This window comes from Podarcis muralis, chromosome 14, assembly GCF_964188315.1.
Source record: "Podarcis muralis chromosome 14, rPodMur119.hap1.1, whole genome shotgun sequence".
NCBI lineage: Eukaryota > Metazoa > Chordata > Lepidosauria > Squamata > Lacertidae > Podarcis > Podarcis muralis.
Window position 1 is genome coordinate 6,015,994 of NC_135668.1, and position 18,710 is coordinate 6,034,703.

General features: G+C 41.5%; 1 protein-coding gene across 9 annotated transcripts in view; it reads right to left on the reverse strand.

The window, feature by feature from the left end:
- The window catches only part of TCF12 (transcription factor 12), a 145,494-nt gene that overhangs the window by 44,997 nt on the left and 81,787 nt on the right, over window positions 1-18,710 (reverse strand). For 7 of the 9 annotated variants that reach the window (XM_028705856.2, XM_028705859.2, XM_028705854.2 and 4 more), the window contains 2 exons: window positions 13,281-13,413; window positions 12,688-12,740 (listed from right to left, as the gene is read on the reverse strand). In XM_028705856.2, coding sequence (XP_028561689.2) covers window positions 12,688-12,740; window positions 13,281-13,413 — 186 coding nt within the window. Of the gene's footprint in view, window positions 1-3,642; window positions 4,188-12,687; window positions 12,741-13,280; window positions 13,414-18,710 lie in introns of those variants that run through there. The other 2 variants (XM_028705857.2, XM_028705858.2) reach the window with 2 other exon arrangements.

An 18,710-nucleotide genomic window follows, 5' to 3' on the forward strand; every position in this document is an offset into this window, starting at 1 on the left:
TTTGCTTCTGCAACAAGACTTTCTGTCCCTCTTCCCCCTCCATGTACACCCTATGGTGTCTCCAAATCTGTTCTAGGGGGTTGGTGATACTCCTTGAACAGATTTAGGGGGTGTGCAGGGAGTGGCGAGGGGGAAAGAACATTCTGTTGTGCAAGCCGAACTCCTTGCACGGATGGAATGATTGCCTTGCTACCATGTTGGATTCCACCCCTTACCCTTGGCTAAGAGAGGCGTAAAACAATTTAATTTCAAAGGTCAAGTTTTTACAATCAGTCAAAGTGTTCAAACTTCCATGACTGTACCACTTTAGCCTTCGGGGGGGGGGGCAGCCTCCTCTCTAAAAATCTCCTTGCATACAGAAAAGAGAAATCTTCAGCCTCCTCTTTTCCTTTACATGCTATTTTTCTATATGCAGGTCCGCGCCCCCCCCCCCATGGGAACAATTCAAAAACAACTTCTTCTTTGCAGTTTACTGTTCAAGAAAAGCTTTATCCCTCCACCCCACTGATTACATAAATTTAACCCCAGTGTGTCTGATTGTCAGATTCAGACTCTAAAGAACACTTACATTCATCATTAAAAGACTCTGATCCAAAATGCACAAGGGGGTCCATGACGGTGATGCTTGCCAGTCAACTCTTCCATATTTACTGATATGTTAGGTACATCACCATAGTGTGTATGGATTCACTTTCTCAGATTTAGAACGTGTTTGGCCCAGTTGGCAGAAAGCTGCTCTCTCACCAGGGTTTGACAGCTATCGTGGGAATATTTGACACAGAGCCGGGGCAAGATATTACCTCAACTTCAGTAGTTAAAGTGGAATTAAGTGGCATACAACAAAGGCAACACAGAAGAAAAACTGCATTAATACAGTGAGATTATTCTCTAACCACAACCCATTGTCTCCAGAATGTCAACAGGTTATTCTCTTTGGTAATTATTTGGTAATTCTTCACAGAACTCTAGCCCAATGGTTGCCATCAATTTGATTTGAACTGATTTTATAATGAATTGATTTTAGAATGTTGTATTATTTTACTGTTGTTAGCCGCTCTGAGCCCAGCTTCGGCTGGGGAGGGCAGGATATAAATAAATTATTATTATTATTATTATTATTATTATTATTATTATTATTATTATTATTATTAGACTGCAGACCATGGACCTCTTTACACAGTACAACAGTGCAACACACTGTGACAGCATTTTACCTATTTCTGTAAACTGGCTTACCTACACTCACAACGCACATTTTGTTCCCAGAAGATGGATGCTTACTTTTTAAATAGGTAGAGCAAAATTTAAACAAAATTCTGTCTGAAAACTAGCTTGATAAATTGCTTACACTGCATCGGTCTGCAGGGAGGGCCTTACTCGCCTTTTCATTTTAGAATTAAACTACTCAAAACTACTCCTTGCTCTATGGTTAAGCCACAAGGCTTTAATATGTTATGGCTTAATGGAGGAATAGTTGAATTTTTTAAATACCGATCTGTAGCAAAATATAAAGAGGCACATTTATTTCATTCTAACAAACAAAATCAGATTTTTACTTTATTTCCATCCCAACACATTAGAGCCTATAAGGATTGCCTCCTTCATCTTATCCAGAGATAACTGAAAGAATCCCTTTCAGTTTTGTTCTTATATTGCCTCTATTAGTTAACTTGCTAACCTTTTGTCCTCCTTTAAAGATCAAAAGGGGACAGGTCAAGGAGTGTTACAGATAGGAACAGCAGGCCTTCCTATGGGCTCCAAAAAGCCCTAGTAGCTTTTTCCAAATCATACACTGCCACTGAAACTTTCAGTTCCTCACTGCATGGCGGAATCTTCTCATACTTAACAATTAAAACTGTTATTTATTTGAAGTTCTGAAACATGTAACCAAACTATAGATTGGGCAAATACTACAAAGAAGGTTGCTGGACATGATTCAGTCTGATACGGTTTTAGGAGTGTATTAGCTATTCTTGACAAATATTAAGGCAAAAACAAGTTTCAGAATGAAACCCTGAATCAGAGCAGAAGAGAAGACAAGCCAACATTTTCCACTTAACACCACAAATATGAATACACCAATGAATCAGAATGATTTAACCTTTCTCTTTCCTACCCCCCTTTGAGTTGCTTCCATAAGCCTAAACGCTAAAGTGTCACAACACAGAAGGGGCACCAGGATATGGAATTGTTATACAATTTCTAGCTCTTCAAGTTCATGAGCGTCACCCATGAACCATAACAAGCAGATGCTATCAATTCTTGAGGCTTGCTTCTTTACAGTACCAGCACTTCCATCCATTACAAGCCTGGAAATACTTAATAAGATCAAAGCTTTCCCCCTCGCTGCAGAACAAAGAGGAATGTTCAGAGCCAGAGAAAGAATAAAATCAACACTCCATGAAAGCCAGACTCCCATTGCTTCTGGGGAACTGCAGACTTCATTTTACTTCTTTCCAACATATACATCTTCACACAAAACTGCAAAACTACTTAAACTTAGGAGGCAACATAAAAAGAATCAGGTTCCCATTTGGAGGGCTTGGGATGTTGACACCAAAGAAAATAAGTTTCCCTAAAGTTGCCTGAAACTCAGATGCACTTTATAATGATTTAGATATGTCCAGAGAGAAATTTATCAAACCTTTAGCATTTTGCAATGCTACTGAAGTTTGACTATGCTTTAAAAGACTAAAAACAAAACAAAACTGGATCACATCACTCAGATTGCTAATCAACGGCAATAAAATATCAGGCAATACTTGGAGAGTATAGGCAGAACATAGGAATGCCTCAATATTAATTGCAACTTATCTCTTCTAGTTAATGCCATTTGCCAATGTACATTGTTAGTAAAATCCTAAAAAAGACTAAAGCTTTTAAGTACTTTGCAGAGTGAGCAGCAGTCATTACATGACACATAACACGACTGGATTAGTTTTCTGCGGTGTCTAAAATCAGTTTTGATTACCATCAAACCTATAAAATGCACTTAATGCTCCTATGAAATGTGGAAGGTTCAGTCTACATTACACAATAGCCATATGGACAAAAGACCAACGCACAACACAATACTTATCAAACTCTAAAATGTACATATTGCTCCAGAACTTTACACATCTGAAGAGATGCAGATTTATAAACCATTCCTAGGCTATAGAAAGTATTTTTGTATAAAGGAGGATTCAACTTTATGGATCAGATTGAAGATGTTCAAAATGAAAGCACGCGGTATCACTGTAAGGACAGTATCTGAATGAAGCACAAACACTTAAGTGCGAAACAGCAGCCTGGTCAGTTGCTTTCTGAAATATTCCTCACTTTTTGTACTCACTTTTTTAAAGCAAGTAACTGGAACGGTTTCTGTTTCTTTCGCTGCTGCATGAAACAGCAATAATGCCTTTCACATTTTCAAATGCATTGCTACATGAGTGAGATAATGACATTCTCTAGGCAACAGAGCAGCTGCATAAAATAAAAGCAAGTTATGTGCAACGACCATAGCACTAACTGAAGCAATTAAGTCTAAGTATTCTAGTCTATACAAGTATATCTAGCTGCTGGACCAGTCCAGAGACTACAAACAACATTTCCAGCCACACTACTTTGGAAAGTATCAGAACAAAAGGAAAGTCCCCTTACCGTTTTTCCATTGTAGTAATACATCAAAGAGTTGCTGCTCATTCCAGGTACAGGATACGCACAATACATGTTCACTCTAAAAACAACACAGCGTGCAGTCTAAGAGCACAGCTTCCCTCCAAGACATCAATTCACCAAATGAAACACAGCAATTCTTCAGTCAGATACAAGCACACATGCATCTACTCAGAAAGAATTTATGCAAAATAGGACTGAACCATCTAATACAGGAAAATAGGGTGTGTGTGTGTGTTAGAAACTATGCTGTAAAATCTTCCTTCAAAAGTAATCCAGTTTTAGTTGTAATGCAAACAAACAAGGACTTCCATAAAGGATTTAAGAATTTACACCTTAGTCAAAAGGGCAGTAGTTTGCAGCTGCACTCAAATAAAAAAGCCATTTTTTCAGAGCCAAAAAGGGAAGCAATGGTAAATCCTTAGCAATTCAATCTTTTTTTTGTTTTAATTAAATGAGAGCTTTTGTGGCAGCAGAGACCAAACTTCATGCATCTCTAGCCATACTTCCATCTGGTTCCAACTTTCACGAATACGCCACTCACTGGTTTGAAATGCTGAATTACACGCTGGGAGAAGGAGGAGGAGGACCTAGACAGCTAATTGCTTCCTGGACCAAAAAAAGCAATAAGCCCTTCATCATTAGGTGCCTGTTAGAGCCCAGGGTCAGAGGACATCCAATGTCCTTTCAAAGAGCTGAGGGGGGGAAATGTGGTGCTTTAGGACACAGAATTCACACATCAGTCTAATAGTTAAGAACATACAAAAACAGGCTATAATTAATATTTAAATTGACATAACAAAATAAGCTTGGCCTTGTAGTTGTCTGTTTTAAACATATTTTCCAATTCATTTTAGTGACATTTTTACTTAAAATTTTTTAATGCTGGTTAATATTAAAATTAATATTTCTTTTATTTTTCTCCCTGAATGATGTAATCCAGACCTTAAGATTTCATTTCAATGCACCCTTACAAAAATAAAGCAAGGTATAATAAAAACAGGAAGGTGAAGTGCAATCAATAAATACCCATATATCAGACTTACTAAGAATTCTCAACTTGGGTAAACAGGAATTTATGTTGTGGGGGTGCAGCCTTCATGTTGCTGGGGGGGGGGGGGCAGAACCTCAGTTAGTTACCGTAAGTATTTTTATTGATTTACTTGATTTGGGGGAGCAGGTCCCCCCCTGCCCCCTGGCTAGGCCCATGACTCTGTCCAAAGAATCACACAATATACTCAAATGCAGCTAAATGCTGAACATTTTAAAAACTATTTTTACTGATTTTATATTAATAACATACATAGACTCAAATACAGTGCGTAGGCAGGATGGGGGTGTTGCGGGGGGGAGAGTTTGTTCAAAATAAACTTGCATCCTTATTTTGTGGTTTCTTTCAGGTCATTTCTATATTCTGATTTACTAACAGTTTTGAGCTGAAATGTGAATATTTTACCATGAATATTATGAACAATCAAGAACAGAAATGTATACATTTTAATGCTTTTATTATATGGCAGGTTATATGGCAATATTATAAGGTAAAGGTACCCCTGCCAGTACAGGCCAGTCTTGACAGACTCTGGGGTTGTGCGCTCATCTCACTCTATAGGCCGGGAGCCAGCGCTGTCCGCAGACACTTCTGGGTCACGTGGCCAGCGTGACGAAGCTGCTCTGGCGAGCTAGAGCCGCACACGGAAACGCCGTTTACCTTCCCGCTAGTAAGTGGTCCCTATTTATCTACTTGCATCCGGGGGTGCTTTCGAACTGCTAGGTTGGCAGGCGCTGGGACCGAGCAACGGGAGCGCACCCCGCCGCGGGGATTCGAACCGCCGACCATGCTATCGGCAAGTCCTAGGCGCTGAGGTTTAACCCACAGTGCCACCCGCGTCCCATTAATGGCAATATTATATGGCAACATAATTAAATGCAGACCAAAAGGATATTGTTTAAAAAAACTTAATATAGGATGTTAGATCAGCCTTGAAGGCCCTGCTGTCAAGCCCATGCTAACTGGAAAGGAGTAGGGACAGGGCTTTCTCTGTGGTGGCACTACAGTTGTGGAATTCCTTCCATGGAAACAACTAATAGGCTCTGTTGCTTCCTGCTTTTGGATGGTCTTCGAGAACATTTTATTTCAATTAGCATTTGATGTACGATTTCTGCCATTGTGATCACTCTATGGCAGGGGTAGGCAACATAAGGTCCGTGGGCCGGATGCGGCCCAATCGCCTTCTCAATCCGGCCTGCGGACAGCGTGTTTTTACATGAGTAGAATGTGTGCTTTTATTTAAAATGCATCTCTGGGTTATTTGTGGGGCATAGGAATTTGTTCATTTTCCCCAAAAAACTACAGTCCGACCCACCACATGGTCTGAGGGACAGTGGACCGGCCCACAGCTGAAAAAGGTTGCTGCCCCCTGCTCTTTGGTGAGGTTCATTATTAATTGTATTTCTTACATTTGTAGATAAAAGAGAAATTACACTCAGGAAAGACAACAACAGCAACAGTATCATCATCAACAACAACAAACCCCATCTTTACAAGCCTTCAATTTGGCTTTGTAGATCTTCAAGTTGCTTCTTCCTAAAATTTACTATGCTGCTCTTTCCTGGATTGGTGCTAAAACATTTTTCTCACGTTAATGATACTGTGCTGTTGAGAGCTATTCTTAATGCTGTTTATTGTTACGGTGATAATTATATATTTTAAGTGTTTTGATGAAGCATTCTGTGTTTTCATATGTTGGACGCTGCCTAGTGAGGCCTTGGCCCTGAAGGGGGCCTAAACAAAAACAAACCCACTGAACAGGCTGAGGAACAGCTGCAAAGCAGCATCAGGATACAGGCTGCCAAGCGCAGGCGTGCCAAGCAGCTTGCAACTCTCTCTGTCCGCCCTCAGAGGCCACATGGATCCTCTTGGGTTCTCAAAGCACTGGCTAAGATGGCTTGATTTACAAGAATGTCACTCTAGTGTTTATACTTCTGCAGGCAAGATATGTTAAATCTCTCTTTGGATCTTACTCAGGCTCTCCCCCAAAGGGTAGCAACTGTTCTAGGATTAAGATGTTTTTCAGAAGAATATACTCTATGTCAAAGTATGACAGAATGTTTAAGACCTACTTGACTGACAAAGACAGACAAATGTAAGAATTTCCATCTGGAAGAGTTCACAGGAACACTTTCAGTCAAGTGATCCATGGCAATCTCAGTACACTTCACGAAGCCTTGACAGATATTTTGCAGGGGTGAAAGAGTTCTTGCCAATCTTGGCAGACTTTTTCGAGTGTGACATGGCAGGATGTAATACTTAGTCACACGGAGATTCCCTTGCAGTTTGGGTTTCCTAGAAGCTACCGATCACAAAATGCGAGTAATTGTGTTGGCCACCCAACAAAAACCATTTTTGTACCTACAGCTTTTAAAGTGAACTTTTAATCTGTGCAACAGCTACATCATACTCATATTTTTCAGGAACAGCAGAAACTGGAGCAGCAACCAAATTGGTGAACGTGTTGTTTTTAAAATACCTGTTTTGATATATATTTTTTCACAATAAGAAACATATGAAAATCACTCTCTTTCTCTCCCCACCTCTTTTCAATGCTTTTTATGCCAACTGTAACACATTCCTCTTCATTTAAAGGGTGCTTGAGACCACCAGCATATTTTCAAGCTCTCAAATGTGATGAGTACTGACTACTCATCACATTTAGAAGTCCTAAGTCCTTTTCACAGGCTCTCATGACATGAAGCCCCCCCGCCGCCGCCGCCCCCCCTACAACATAGTTATTAAATTATAAAACCCTTATGCTTGAGAGTTCTATGCGAGATAGTGAGGCAAAGTAGAGTCTGGAAGGATGCCTTGATTATATGAAATGCTGCTATGGCAGCCGCCCCACATATTGCCCAGGACGGGAGGTGTCCAATACTTTGTTCTAAGTGGTGCCCATGTATTAAAAGACATCTGCAGATCCTATCTGAGTGTCTGGTGTAAAATGAGCAACAGGAGACAATGGAATATATTTGATCTTACCCTTTCCTGGAAAATGCCATGAACAAAATTAAAGCGCATCTCTGAAACAGCAACAGCCCAAGCCTACAACCAAGTAAAAACCCACTGAAGTGAATTAGCATGTATCCAGTATACAATGGTATCAAAATATAAGAGCATATGTAAAGCCCTGCTGGACCAGGCCAGTGGCCCATCTAGTCCAACATCCTGTTCTCACAGTGACCAACCAGATGTCTGTGGAAACCACGCAAACAAGACCTGAGAGCAACAGCACTCTGCAAACGATTTTTCAGCAGCTAGTATTCAGAAGCACATTGCCTCCGTCAGAGAAGGGAGAACACAATCATCATGGTTAGTAGCCATTGACAGCCAAATAAAAGTTAGTGGTCACCATTGCCTCTTGTGTGAGCTAATTCCATAGCTGACCTATGTGTTGAGTGAAGCACTTTCTTTTGTCTGTCCTGAATATTCCAACATTCAGCTTCATTAGATGCCCCTGATTTCTAGGGTTATTCGGGGGGGGGGGGGACTTTTCTCTATCAACTTCTTTCTCACTATCCATAATGTCTCTCCCATCTTGGGCTCTACAGCCACAGCAGGTGCTGAAACTTCCCCAACAGTTTGACTTATTCTATAATATTCAAGACAGACTGGTGCCACCATCATCAGGTCTCAGCCCCACTAAACTAAAATCATCAAAATATGACAAATGCACACACCCCAACTCAAATAAAATCTTAAAACGTAAAGGGGAAAACAAATCCCTCTGCTAGCTCAACTCTATAACTTTAGGTTTTCCTGTTTAAATCCTCTTAATAAACCATTGCATTGGTTACATGCCAAGATACAATCACTGGGTATCAAAGTACTGCTGCAGTTTCGGAAGTTTCCTGCAGATGGCTGTATAATCTAATCCTTCTCCCTAATCAGAATACCATACTGTACTTTTAATCAAAAGTATACCAAATCAAAACGATCATGTAGCAAGTTTTAAAGCAAGCAACAGGAAGTCTTGTTTTGCAGAGCATTCTACTGGCTTTTGGAAATCATGGCAATGGGAAGTGCTATGCTCAAATGGCACGAGGAGAGAAATGGAAAATGCAAAAAGGGGCTGCCAGGCTTCAAAGACACGATCGTCCTGGCACACTGACACACAAATTTTAGACTGCTGGAAACTGGATATTGGCAGACACTAGAAAAGCCACTCGGTGTCCTTCCTCTTGCGCATCCCAAATTTATTTTGGCATCACAGCACTCAGCAAACAGAGTACCCCCTACAAGTTTTTCCTTTGATGAAAGTCCTGGCAGCAGGATTTATGCCAGAGTCTGATGCAAAGTCCAAGGCCTTTTGAAATTATTTTAATCACATGAGTTCCTTCTATGTATATTCCTGTGTGCAAATGTTACCTGGCTAGAAGCCACCATCCCAAACACGATCTACATAATGTTCCATCAGCTTCCACAACTATTATCTGTCTCCTTAGCCAGAACTGCTTTAATGGGGCAGATAAAAGGTGGAACCCTAGAAAGCTTAGTAATAGTAGTAGTAATGTATTAGGCAAACATTTGGCTTTCTTAAAAAGGAAGTGGTGTGGGTCAAAAAACCCTTCATGATCTGGGACACTGTTACTTAAATGACTGTATTTGCTCATATGAACCAACTAAATTTTTAAGGATCTGCTCTCCAGGCTTCCACTAAATTTAACATGTTTGAGGAATATCAGAGACATTGCCTTCTCTGAAGCAGCAACAATTCCTTATCTAGGGAAATTTGCCAAGCCCTAAATGGTTCCCCCCTCTTAGGAAATACACTGGAGAAATCCACAGCTAAGATGAAGGCTTGAGTACCTTTATGACGTCAGTGGCCAGTAGCCCTTCATCCCATCTTATCTACATGGGGAGTCCTTCTTCATCCCACCCTTAATTAAATGATTAGGGCACTGACTAGCAATAAGGCATTGGACAATCCTTGTTGATACTTCAAGAAGCTGCAGAACAACCAACAACATCACCCATGCCTCACAGGAAGGAAGTTGCAAGTTCCATGAAGGAGGCAAACATTACCTTGCAGAACAGACATAGAAAGAAAAGACCATGGAGTAACCAAGAGAGCAGCTTTCCTGGACACTCAATATAGCAAAGCAGGACTTTTACTAGGCAAAAACCATTGAGAAGAAAAAAAAGGACTTGAGAAGGACCCTGAGAATACACAGGCCCCTTGATGTGAAAGTCTCCCTTTCCTCTCAATTGGAGCAGCATTGAGAGACACCAAGTAAAACTAGGATGCTGACTGGTGAGTAAGCACCACAGAACACAGCTAGGCTTCCTTTATAGTAAAGGTGCATGAGACCAAACTTCTAAAGCTGCAGTCCTATGCATATCTACTGTTGATGTTGGTGGAGCTTACTTCTGAGTAGATCGGCTGCTTGGTGAAGTTTGGGGAGAAAAAGAAATGAAACTGTAGTTACATTTGGGACAGAAAGGGTTAAGGAGAAGGAGGGAAAACATTGTTGTAGATAACTGAGATTATGTCTGGGAGCTCTTTTGAATGCAAGACTTTCCAGGTTTCCCACTCCTTACACAGATGCCTTTTGCATCCAACCCTACCTACACACAAATCCCTCAGTAAATCCCTCCTATTTCTTTTCCACGTGCATCATTTGTATTAAATATTGACACTGGTTTTTAATTGTATTGTCATTCCTTCTTTCATTCAATGAGGGGATTCAGTGTTAACTGCTGGTCTATTTTTAGCTCCTGCTTGGGAACTGAAATGGGGGAGGGGAAGATTCCTGAGGTTGCCATTGTGACCCTGAGTTTACTGGGCAGCTATTCAGCCCATGAGCTTATGCAAGCAAAATCTGTTAAGAGTCTCTCCAGCTGTAAGCTGGCTTCCAGGTAAGCTGCAAGTTCATAACACAGCTGCCCCTCAGTCTGCCCAACATACATCTCACTGGAAGAAGGAGGAAAATGAAAACAGAAGCTTGGATTCAGTTGTTTCGTGAAATACAATGGAGGGCATAAACAAACCAGAGTACCAGCTCCACTTCAGAACTAATGCCAAAGAAGGAAAGATCTGGCCCATTTTGCATCCACAGCTTTCCTCCTGCCTTTGCAACAGCAGCAGCCCATTCTATTCAGTCTGCACAGCTTTGAGTTATGACTCATCCAAGTGCACCTGCGCCATGTGTTAAGTACTGCTGAATAAAAGCCCAACACCTCCATTTACACAACAAAGAAACATGTTCTGCATCTCTCCCTCCTTTCTTGTTTGCTCTGAAAGGGAGGGATGGGTGGAAAATCCTGCCTGCATTTGATGTGGATTTTAAATACAGATTAATGTACTAACCATTTTCTTTGCAGAATAAGACACTTTTAATACCACAACACAACCAAAAAGCATTAGATTATCACATTTATTGATGATTTTTTACCAAGCCACGCCAACCCCAACCCCCCAATTAAAGCCCTTTATTCTCAAAGGACACATTTTGGAGCAAGGGAGATGAACAAACCGGTTGCTTGAAAGCATTCGTGATGTTAGGCTCAAGTTAGAAAAGACTTAATGAAGGCTTGAAAATCCACAAGGGCTTCATAAGGAACATCTGACTTGGTGATTTATGCATATTAATAACAGTCCTATTGAGGCAAGCCGAGCTGCACATGTCCTACGAATCTTAATGTCTTCAGTTCCACTGGGATTATTACCAATGTAAATTTCTAGGATTCTCAGCTATTAATCTGTCTGTCCTCCTGTTCAGCAACATAATGACTAATTAAACATCAAAAGACATGAACAGAAGATAGTTCCTGGGCCACCCCTCTTCCCATGAGAGAAATGTGCATGACAGGGACAAGTAGGTAAAAGTGTACAAATATTTTACAAATCATTGCTATCAGATGTTTAAAAGCACTACAAAGGTGTAGCTAAACCAGGGGCAAAACACTCACTTCACCCTAAAGGCCAATTTAGCATTACTGATGACTCAAGAGGGATAAATCTAAGTTACACATAGAAAATCACTACCACAATTTTAAGTTTGCATTTTGTGTGTGTGCATTCTGTTAACTCCCCTTTACTCTGTGCATGACCACAGGTCATTTTGAAGCCCTTTACCCACGCTCATCTCTGCTTCCCATTCTTTATTTCATGAAGCCTGCTTCCCACCTCCTACCCTCTGTGTGTGCATAGGACTGGTCTGCAATCTGCATCCCAGTTTGTCATTTTTTTCTGCTTTCCTGCCCACAGATCTTTCAACAGCTGCAGTCCCTTCTTCTCTGTGCACCCCACAGCACACTCTTCTCTTTTTGTCCAATCCATTTGTTCCTCACTTCCTCCTCCTCCTCCTCACTCCATTCCTTAGATTCCAATTTTCCTTCAATCTCTCTTTCACTCTTTCCCCTTCTCCTCACTGACTTGGGTCACAGCAGCACAGAAAGCTTTCCCTCTTCCAACAGTTCATGGTAAGGGAGACTCAGGACTCAGCTACATTAGTAAAGAAAAAGTGTCTTATATGCATTATAACACTGTGACACCAGTTGGTGCTGTGGAGTGCTGTCTTTCTCCAACATGATTTCCCACTATGAGGTTTACAAATCATTTTCCTGAATATTTTTTTTACTGTGTCTAGATCCAGCCTCAGTAAAAGTGGACTGTTCAACATGTCCAGCTAATTGCAAGAGGATGAAAAACTTGACCAACTCCAACATGTCACCTGCTCCAGAAAGAGGAAGAGCAGTGCAAACAGTTCTAGAGATGGCCACAATTGGTTGGTAGGCTTATGTTGTGCAAGCCTTAATTAGATTTTCAAACCGCCCTCACATCAGCATTAGCCAGCTTGGTCACTGGTCAGGACTGATGGAGCTTGAGTCCAACAACTTATGGAGAACTACTGGTTAGTTATCCCTGCTTTATAACTTATTGCTGCTCAGTTTTACTCTTTGTAACCGATACACAAAGAAAGCAATCCAATGGTAACTGTTTACTGAGAGATAGAACAACCATCAATACTTACAGATGAAGGCAAACCTGGGGGCACTTTTCTTACTTTCTTGGTCTGTAGAGAATCTGCATATGAAAAGCCGAATTTTATCAACCAGCAGCATTAGTAACATTAACAGAGTAAGTAGCATTGCCGAAGAAAAGCTGCCTAAATGAGAAAAGAACTAGAAAAATGTAGTCCTAAAGAGCAGAATAGTAGCAGGTGCTGTTATAAAACTCTTTTGCCCAGCTACTTATCTTCCAGATTCAAATACAAATTGTTTTTTAAAAGGACACTAAGAATTATGAATTAATTTCCAAGATCTAGTTTAACAGTTGAACCAGTGGATTCAGCCCAGTAAACACACCCAAATAGAGTTCACCTCCCAAAAGAACACCTCCTTATTGGGGAATGTTTAAGTACATGCTTCTGGGACATCATTCTGCTCTTACAACTCTATGTGAGTCCTAAGCCGCCAGGTTAAACAGAATAAATTCACAGAAGATAATCTATAATTAAACACATTTCTTGGGGGAAATAATTGGACATCTCCCTGAAAAGAGTGTTCTCAATCTTAAAAATGTGATGTGGGGAAAGCAGCATTAGCTAACGTATGATTGACTCACCAAGAGAAGATGAATCATGAAGTGATCTTCGTCGTGGATTTGTGGTAGGAAATGGGTAATATGATGTTCCGGCTTTTCCTGAGGACATCAGACCTGGACTTCCAAGCCCAATATCTGATCGAATCAGACTTGACTGCAAAACAAACCAACAGGAGTAGGACATTAAAAGTCTCTTTCTCTGTGCCTGGGACGCGGGTGGCACTGTGGGTAAAACCTCAGTGCCTAGGACTTGCCAATCGTATGGTTGGCGGTTCGAATCCCCGCGGCGGGGTGAGCTCCCGTCGTTCGGTCCCAGCTCCTGCCCACCTAGCAGTTCGAAAGCATGTCAAGTGCAAGTAGATAAATAGGTACCGCTTTATAGCGGGAAGGTAAACGGTGTTTCCGTGTGCTGCGCTGGTGCTGGCTCGCCAGCTGCAGCTTCGTCACGCTGGCCACGTGACCCGGAAGTGTCTTCGGACGGCGCCAGCTCACGGCTTCTAGAGCGAGATGAGCACGCAACCCTAGTCAGACACGACTGGCCCGTACAGGCAGGGGTACCTTTACCTTCTCTGTGCCTAAAGGACTGGTACACACTAAGCTTTAAAGCAGGCACCCCCAAACTTGGCCCTCCAGCTGTTTTGGAACTACAACTCCCATCATCCCTAGCTAACAGGACCAGTGGTCAGGGGTGATGGGAACTGTAGTCCCAAAACAACTGGAGGGCCAAGTTTGGGGATGCCTGCTTTAAAGAGATGAAGTATAAGAAAGCAACCCCCCCCCCTGATTCTTTGGCTTGTGCACTCTCCCCTCCCCACCGCTCCCCCCAACACACCTAGGAGGACCATGTTAGCAGATTCATTCATCCCTTCCGCCTGAATCCTTGACTTGTTGTGTTGCCTAGACCAGGATTATTGTTTTTAAGAATGGTGACTGGTGCACCCAATGGCACCAGAGCTGGAGTCAATGACAAGTGGAGCTACTTAAGTCTAGTTTTGTTCCCATTCTCCTCCATGCTGAGTTTTACAAGGGAAACAGTGAGACTGAAGAGGAGGAAGGTGGCAACCAGGCTCCCCACCCCACCCCAGCACTCAGGCCTGTGCTGAGCTTGTCTGAGGCTCAGAGCTTGGAGTCTTGTTAGAATTAAGTTACAAACAAAAAACCAGCCAGTTCCTGGTGGAGCCCCCTAACCGACTTCGCCCTTTGAGGCCCAGGGCAAGTGTACCTGGGTGGCTGCCCCCTCTCTGCACAGGCCGGCCTGCACCCATAAATAAGAAGGCAGGCAACTGAGGGCTCGCTGAGGGCAGAGATTCATTTGCCCTAAGGGAGCAGCTTTCCACTGGTTTTTAACAAACTCTGATCAGTTTCAAAACAACTCAGCTTCCAAGTCTTTTTGAAGGAAAGTGAAAGTAAAAGCCGCTAAGTCCATCTCCTGGCTGTGTTTGAAAAGGACTGGAGAAGTGTGTGACACAAGCTTAAGACTGCTCCTTCCTGCTTGTGAGGCCTTGCTAAAGCAATATACTATTAGCATAACGTATTAGCATAAAGGTAAAGGTACCCCTGCCCGTACGGGCCAGTCTTGACAGACTCTAGGGTTGTGCAGTCATCTTACTCTAGAGGCTGGGAGCCAGCGCTGTCCGGAGACACTTCCGGGTCACGTGGCCAGCGTGACAAGCTGCATCTGGCAAGCCAGAGCCGCACACGGAAACGCCGTTTACCTTCCCGCTAGAAAGCGGTCCCTATTTATCTACTTGCACCCGGGGGTGCTTTTGAACTGCTAGGTTGGCAGGCGCTGGGACCGAGCGATGGGAGCGCACCCCGCCGCGGGGATTCGAACCGCCGACCTGACGATCGGCAAGTCCTAGGCGCTGAGGCTTTTACCCACAGCGCCACCCGCGTCCTGCTTGTGAGGCCTTGCTAAAGCAATATACTATTAGCATAACATATTAGCATAGACTGGGCCTAAGTCTCAAATGATGTGGTTAATGCATCAACCAATGACTAGTGAGAACCATGTATTCAGCTTCAATCTCATATCACTGTTCAAAGAAATGTTAGTTGTCGTTTTGGGGGTTGCTGTTTGTTTTAAGCCAAAGAATTATTTATTATTTTATTTGTTTATGTGTCACTTGACTGCAAGGGCGCCAACTCGGACCCCCGATTGTGGGTGCACAACGCAGCACGTCATGACATGACGTGACACTTTATTTTCCTGGGCCAGAGGTCAACTGTGCCTTGTGCATGCTCCCCCACCCCAAACAATGGGGCTCATACCCTGAGAACTACAACTGAACTCCACTTCCAATTGACTTTTTAAAGCCATTTGAGGAAAATAATTTCAAACTAGTGGGGTGGGGGAAACATCCAAACATAGAAATAAATCCTGGTGTGGGACTCCATAATTTCACTGACGTGATAAATTTAACTCATTAACAATTAGAAGCAATGTTTATGTAGTGACTGAAGCTGATATCTCCAATCAATGGATTAACAACAACTGCAAAACCTGAAAGTTGCAATAGTTCGCCTGTCCCCTTCTCATTTTTCTTTTGCATGGCAGGGAATGGCTCCTCTGTTAAATTAGCATAGTGCCATGACACCTTCCTAGATTTTGAGGATTCAGGGTAGTTTGTGCTAGTTTTAAAAAGTCATTCCTCTAAAAATGTGAGTTATTTATTTTTCTGTATTATTGCTGGTACTTGAAAAAGTTTTATCCAGCTTATTTGAAGTACTTCTGTTTGCCAAATCAAAATCAATACAGATGTAATTAATACATCTCATTGATTTTTCTGCCTAGCAGAACCAAGCGACCTTAAGATCTATCCTACCCTGAGGGCATCAGATAGAGATGGAATACTCCAACTCCAAGGATGATCATAACATTATGAAATAAGCTTTGTATTATCAATTCCAGGCTCGCTCTTGATCAAGTGCCTGGGGTCTCTTCAAAAAGATAAGTTTGCTGACATGATACATGTAGCTTAGTTCCTAATGCTCTTAAAACTGAATTGGAGACTTCTCGCAAGCTGGAACCTCGTCTTCTAAACTCACATCCAATTACTAAAGGATAATCAATAGCAAGCAATTCTCCTGGAATACTGACTAGCACTGCTTGGATTACTGTCCTCAGTAATAAGCGCTCACTGCAGTAAGCTAATTCAAATATACCTAGCTAATCCACAAATAACCTCCAACAGACACCCAAAGAAAAAAGTCAGTGACTACACAAATACTGCGCCGACTATTCACCAACCAATGAATGACCAGAAACTATTTAAAATACCTAGGTGCTGACATCCATTTCCAAATAAACACGTTTAATTGAAACGGCAAAGCAAGTAAAGCTATCAATAAATTAAATATTTAAAATACTCAGGATATGAGTTTGGAAATCCACACAACCTGCAGCCACAGACCACTCAAGAGTAGTGTTAAGGATTATTCTATGGACTGCAGGACTACTGAATTCATTCTATTAAGCAAATATTTATAATGATCTACTATTTTAATACTATTCCAATAGAATTCTGTTGTATTTTTGTCACATTTTGTCACTGCATAAGAAAGCTGCCTTATGAGGCATACACCCCAAAGAGGTGGCTAAGATACACCTGTCATATGAAGAACACTGTGTCTTCTTTTTCCTCCACTGTATAACACCCACATTATCCACTGAGGTGCAAGGCTATCAATCCAGCACCAAAAGAAACTTTGTTCTATCCATTATTTTGCACAGAACTCAAGGGATACAAAATTTGGATATAGTTTAGGGGTACAGTCACTTCTATTGCTCAAAAAATATATAGTTTGTTGGGTTTTCAGCTGTTTTATGCTGTATGAAATCTAATACGGTGAATAAGCTTACATTCTGCTTTGTTTTAATGTGTAAAGTGCCTTACAATAATAGAGCATCATGCAATACATAAGAGCATATACAGCAAGCCATTCATAAAACAGCTATCACAATGGAGCACAACAAAACAATAAAATAGGAAAATCATCAAGAGGGAGTAGCATTAAAGTAATAAATAATGAAGGGTGATATACATTGTTTTATATAAATATAGTGGGTTGCAGCCAACCAAGTTCTACCCAGAGTAGACCCATTAAAATTAATGGATCTGACTTACTCATGTCTATTAATTTCAGTGGGTCCACTCTGAGTAGGACTAACATTGAATACAACCCAATGTATACAGGATATAAATGCTGCATTTTAAACTGTTGAATGAAAAATAAAAGCATGGGAACATCAAACATGGGGAATAATGACATTTAGAAATTATATTATATTGCAAATTCATTCTGCATGGAAATGTTAGAAATAGGCTCACAATTATCTTTAGGTTGTTAAGAATTCACTCTGGAGAATATCATTAGATAGTGAAAAACAAAGGAACCTTGAATGAGTAATCAATAGCAACTGCCAGAAAATGAGATAGATTAGGATTCTCTCTGGTGGTTTGTCTTAGAAAGTTTTCATTAAATGCATTGTGCTAACAAGTCATTAGATAGGTACATGATCGCATAGCACTTAAAAATAAATGGGATCTGTTGGAAATCAAACAGTGAAGAATGAAAGGTCTAATAAATTCTTGATTTGCTGATAATTTCATCGTCCAGAAGAACTGGTTGATGAGATGAAAGGAATGGGGACCTTGGGTGGAGGTGACCACATCACGATACTGAGGAAAAGGAAATCTTGATCCAAGTCACAAGTGCCTCAAATATGCACTAAAGGAGGTGCCTCAGAGTTCTGCTCTGGGCCTGGTGTGATTTAACGACTTTATAACATGACTTGGATGGAGTGGAGGAGATGATCATCAAATTTTCAGTGGACATCAAATCTTGGGACATTGTGGAGGCGTTGCAAACACCCGACATGATCTAAGATATTGACAGGATGGAGAACTGGTCAAACTAACAAAAATTATTTAAACAGAGATCAATAAAAAGTTTGGTATTTAAAGTATGAAAAATCAGATGTGCAAATACAGTATGGATGACACCTGGCTTGACAGCACACATAGAAAAAGGATCTAGGGGTTTAGCAGTAGAATGCAGCAGCTAAAAAGGGTAATACAAATCTAGGCTGGATCAACAAAAAGACAGTGTCCAGTATAGGATTTCTACCTCTCCATAAAAAATGAAATCGTCCCATTTTTGGAAGTAAATAGCTGTGTCCTGTTTTAATTTAAAATGGGACGCAGTTCTTCCATTTCTGAAATCGTCATCAAACTGTGAGGGTAGAGGGTGGGTCCTGTGGTAGGAGAGCGAGAGTTTGCGCAAAGCAAAACCAAGATGTGCTGGGAAGGAGCAGAGTACAGTGCAGTGTTGCCGTTGTTCGAACTCACTGCCTCCCTCCTGTACCTGCTTGAAATGTGATGGCTAAGCCACCAATTGGAAGAGGAGCAAGAGGAAGAATCGCATCCCGGAGGAGGCAGAGTATGATGG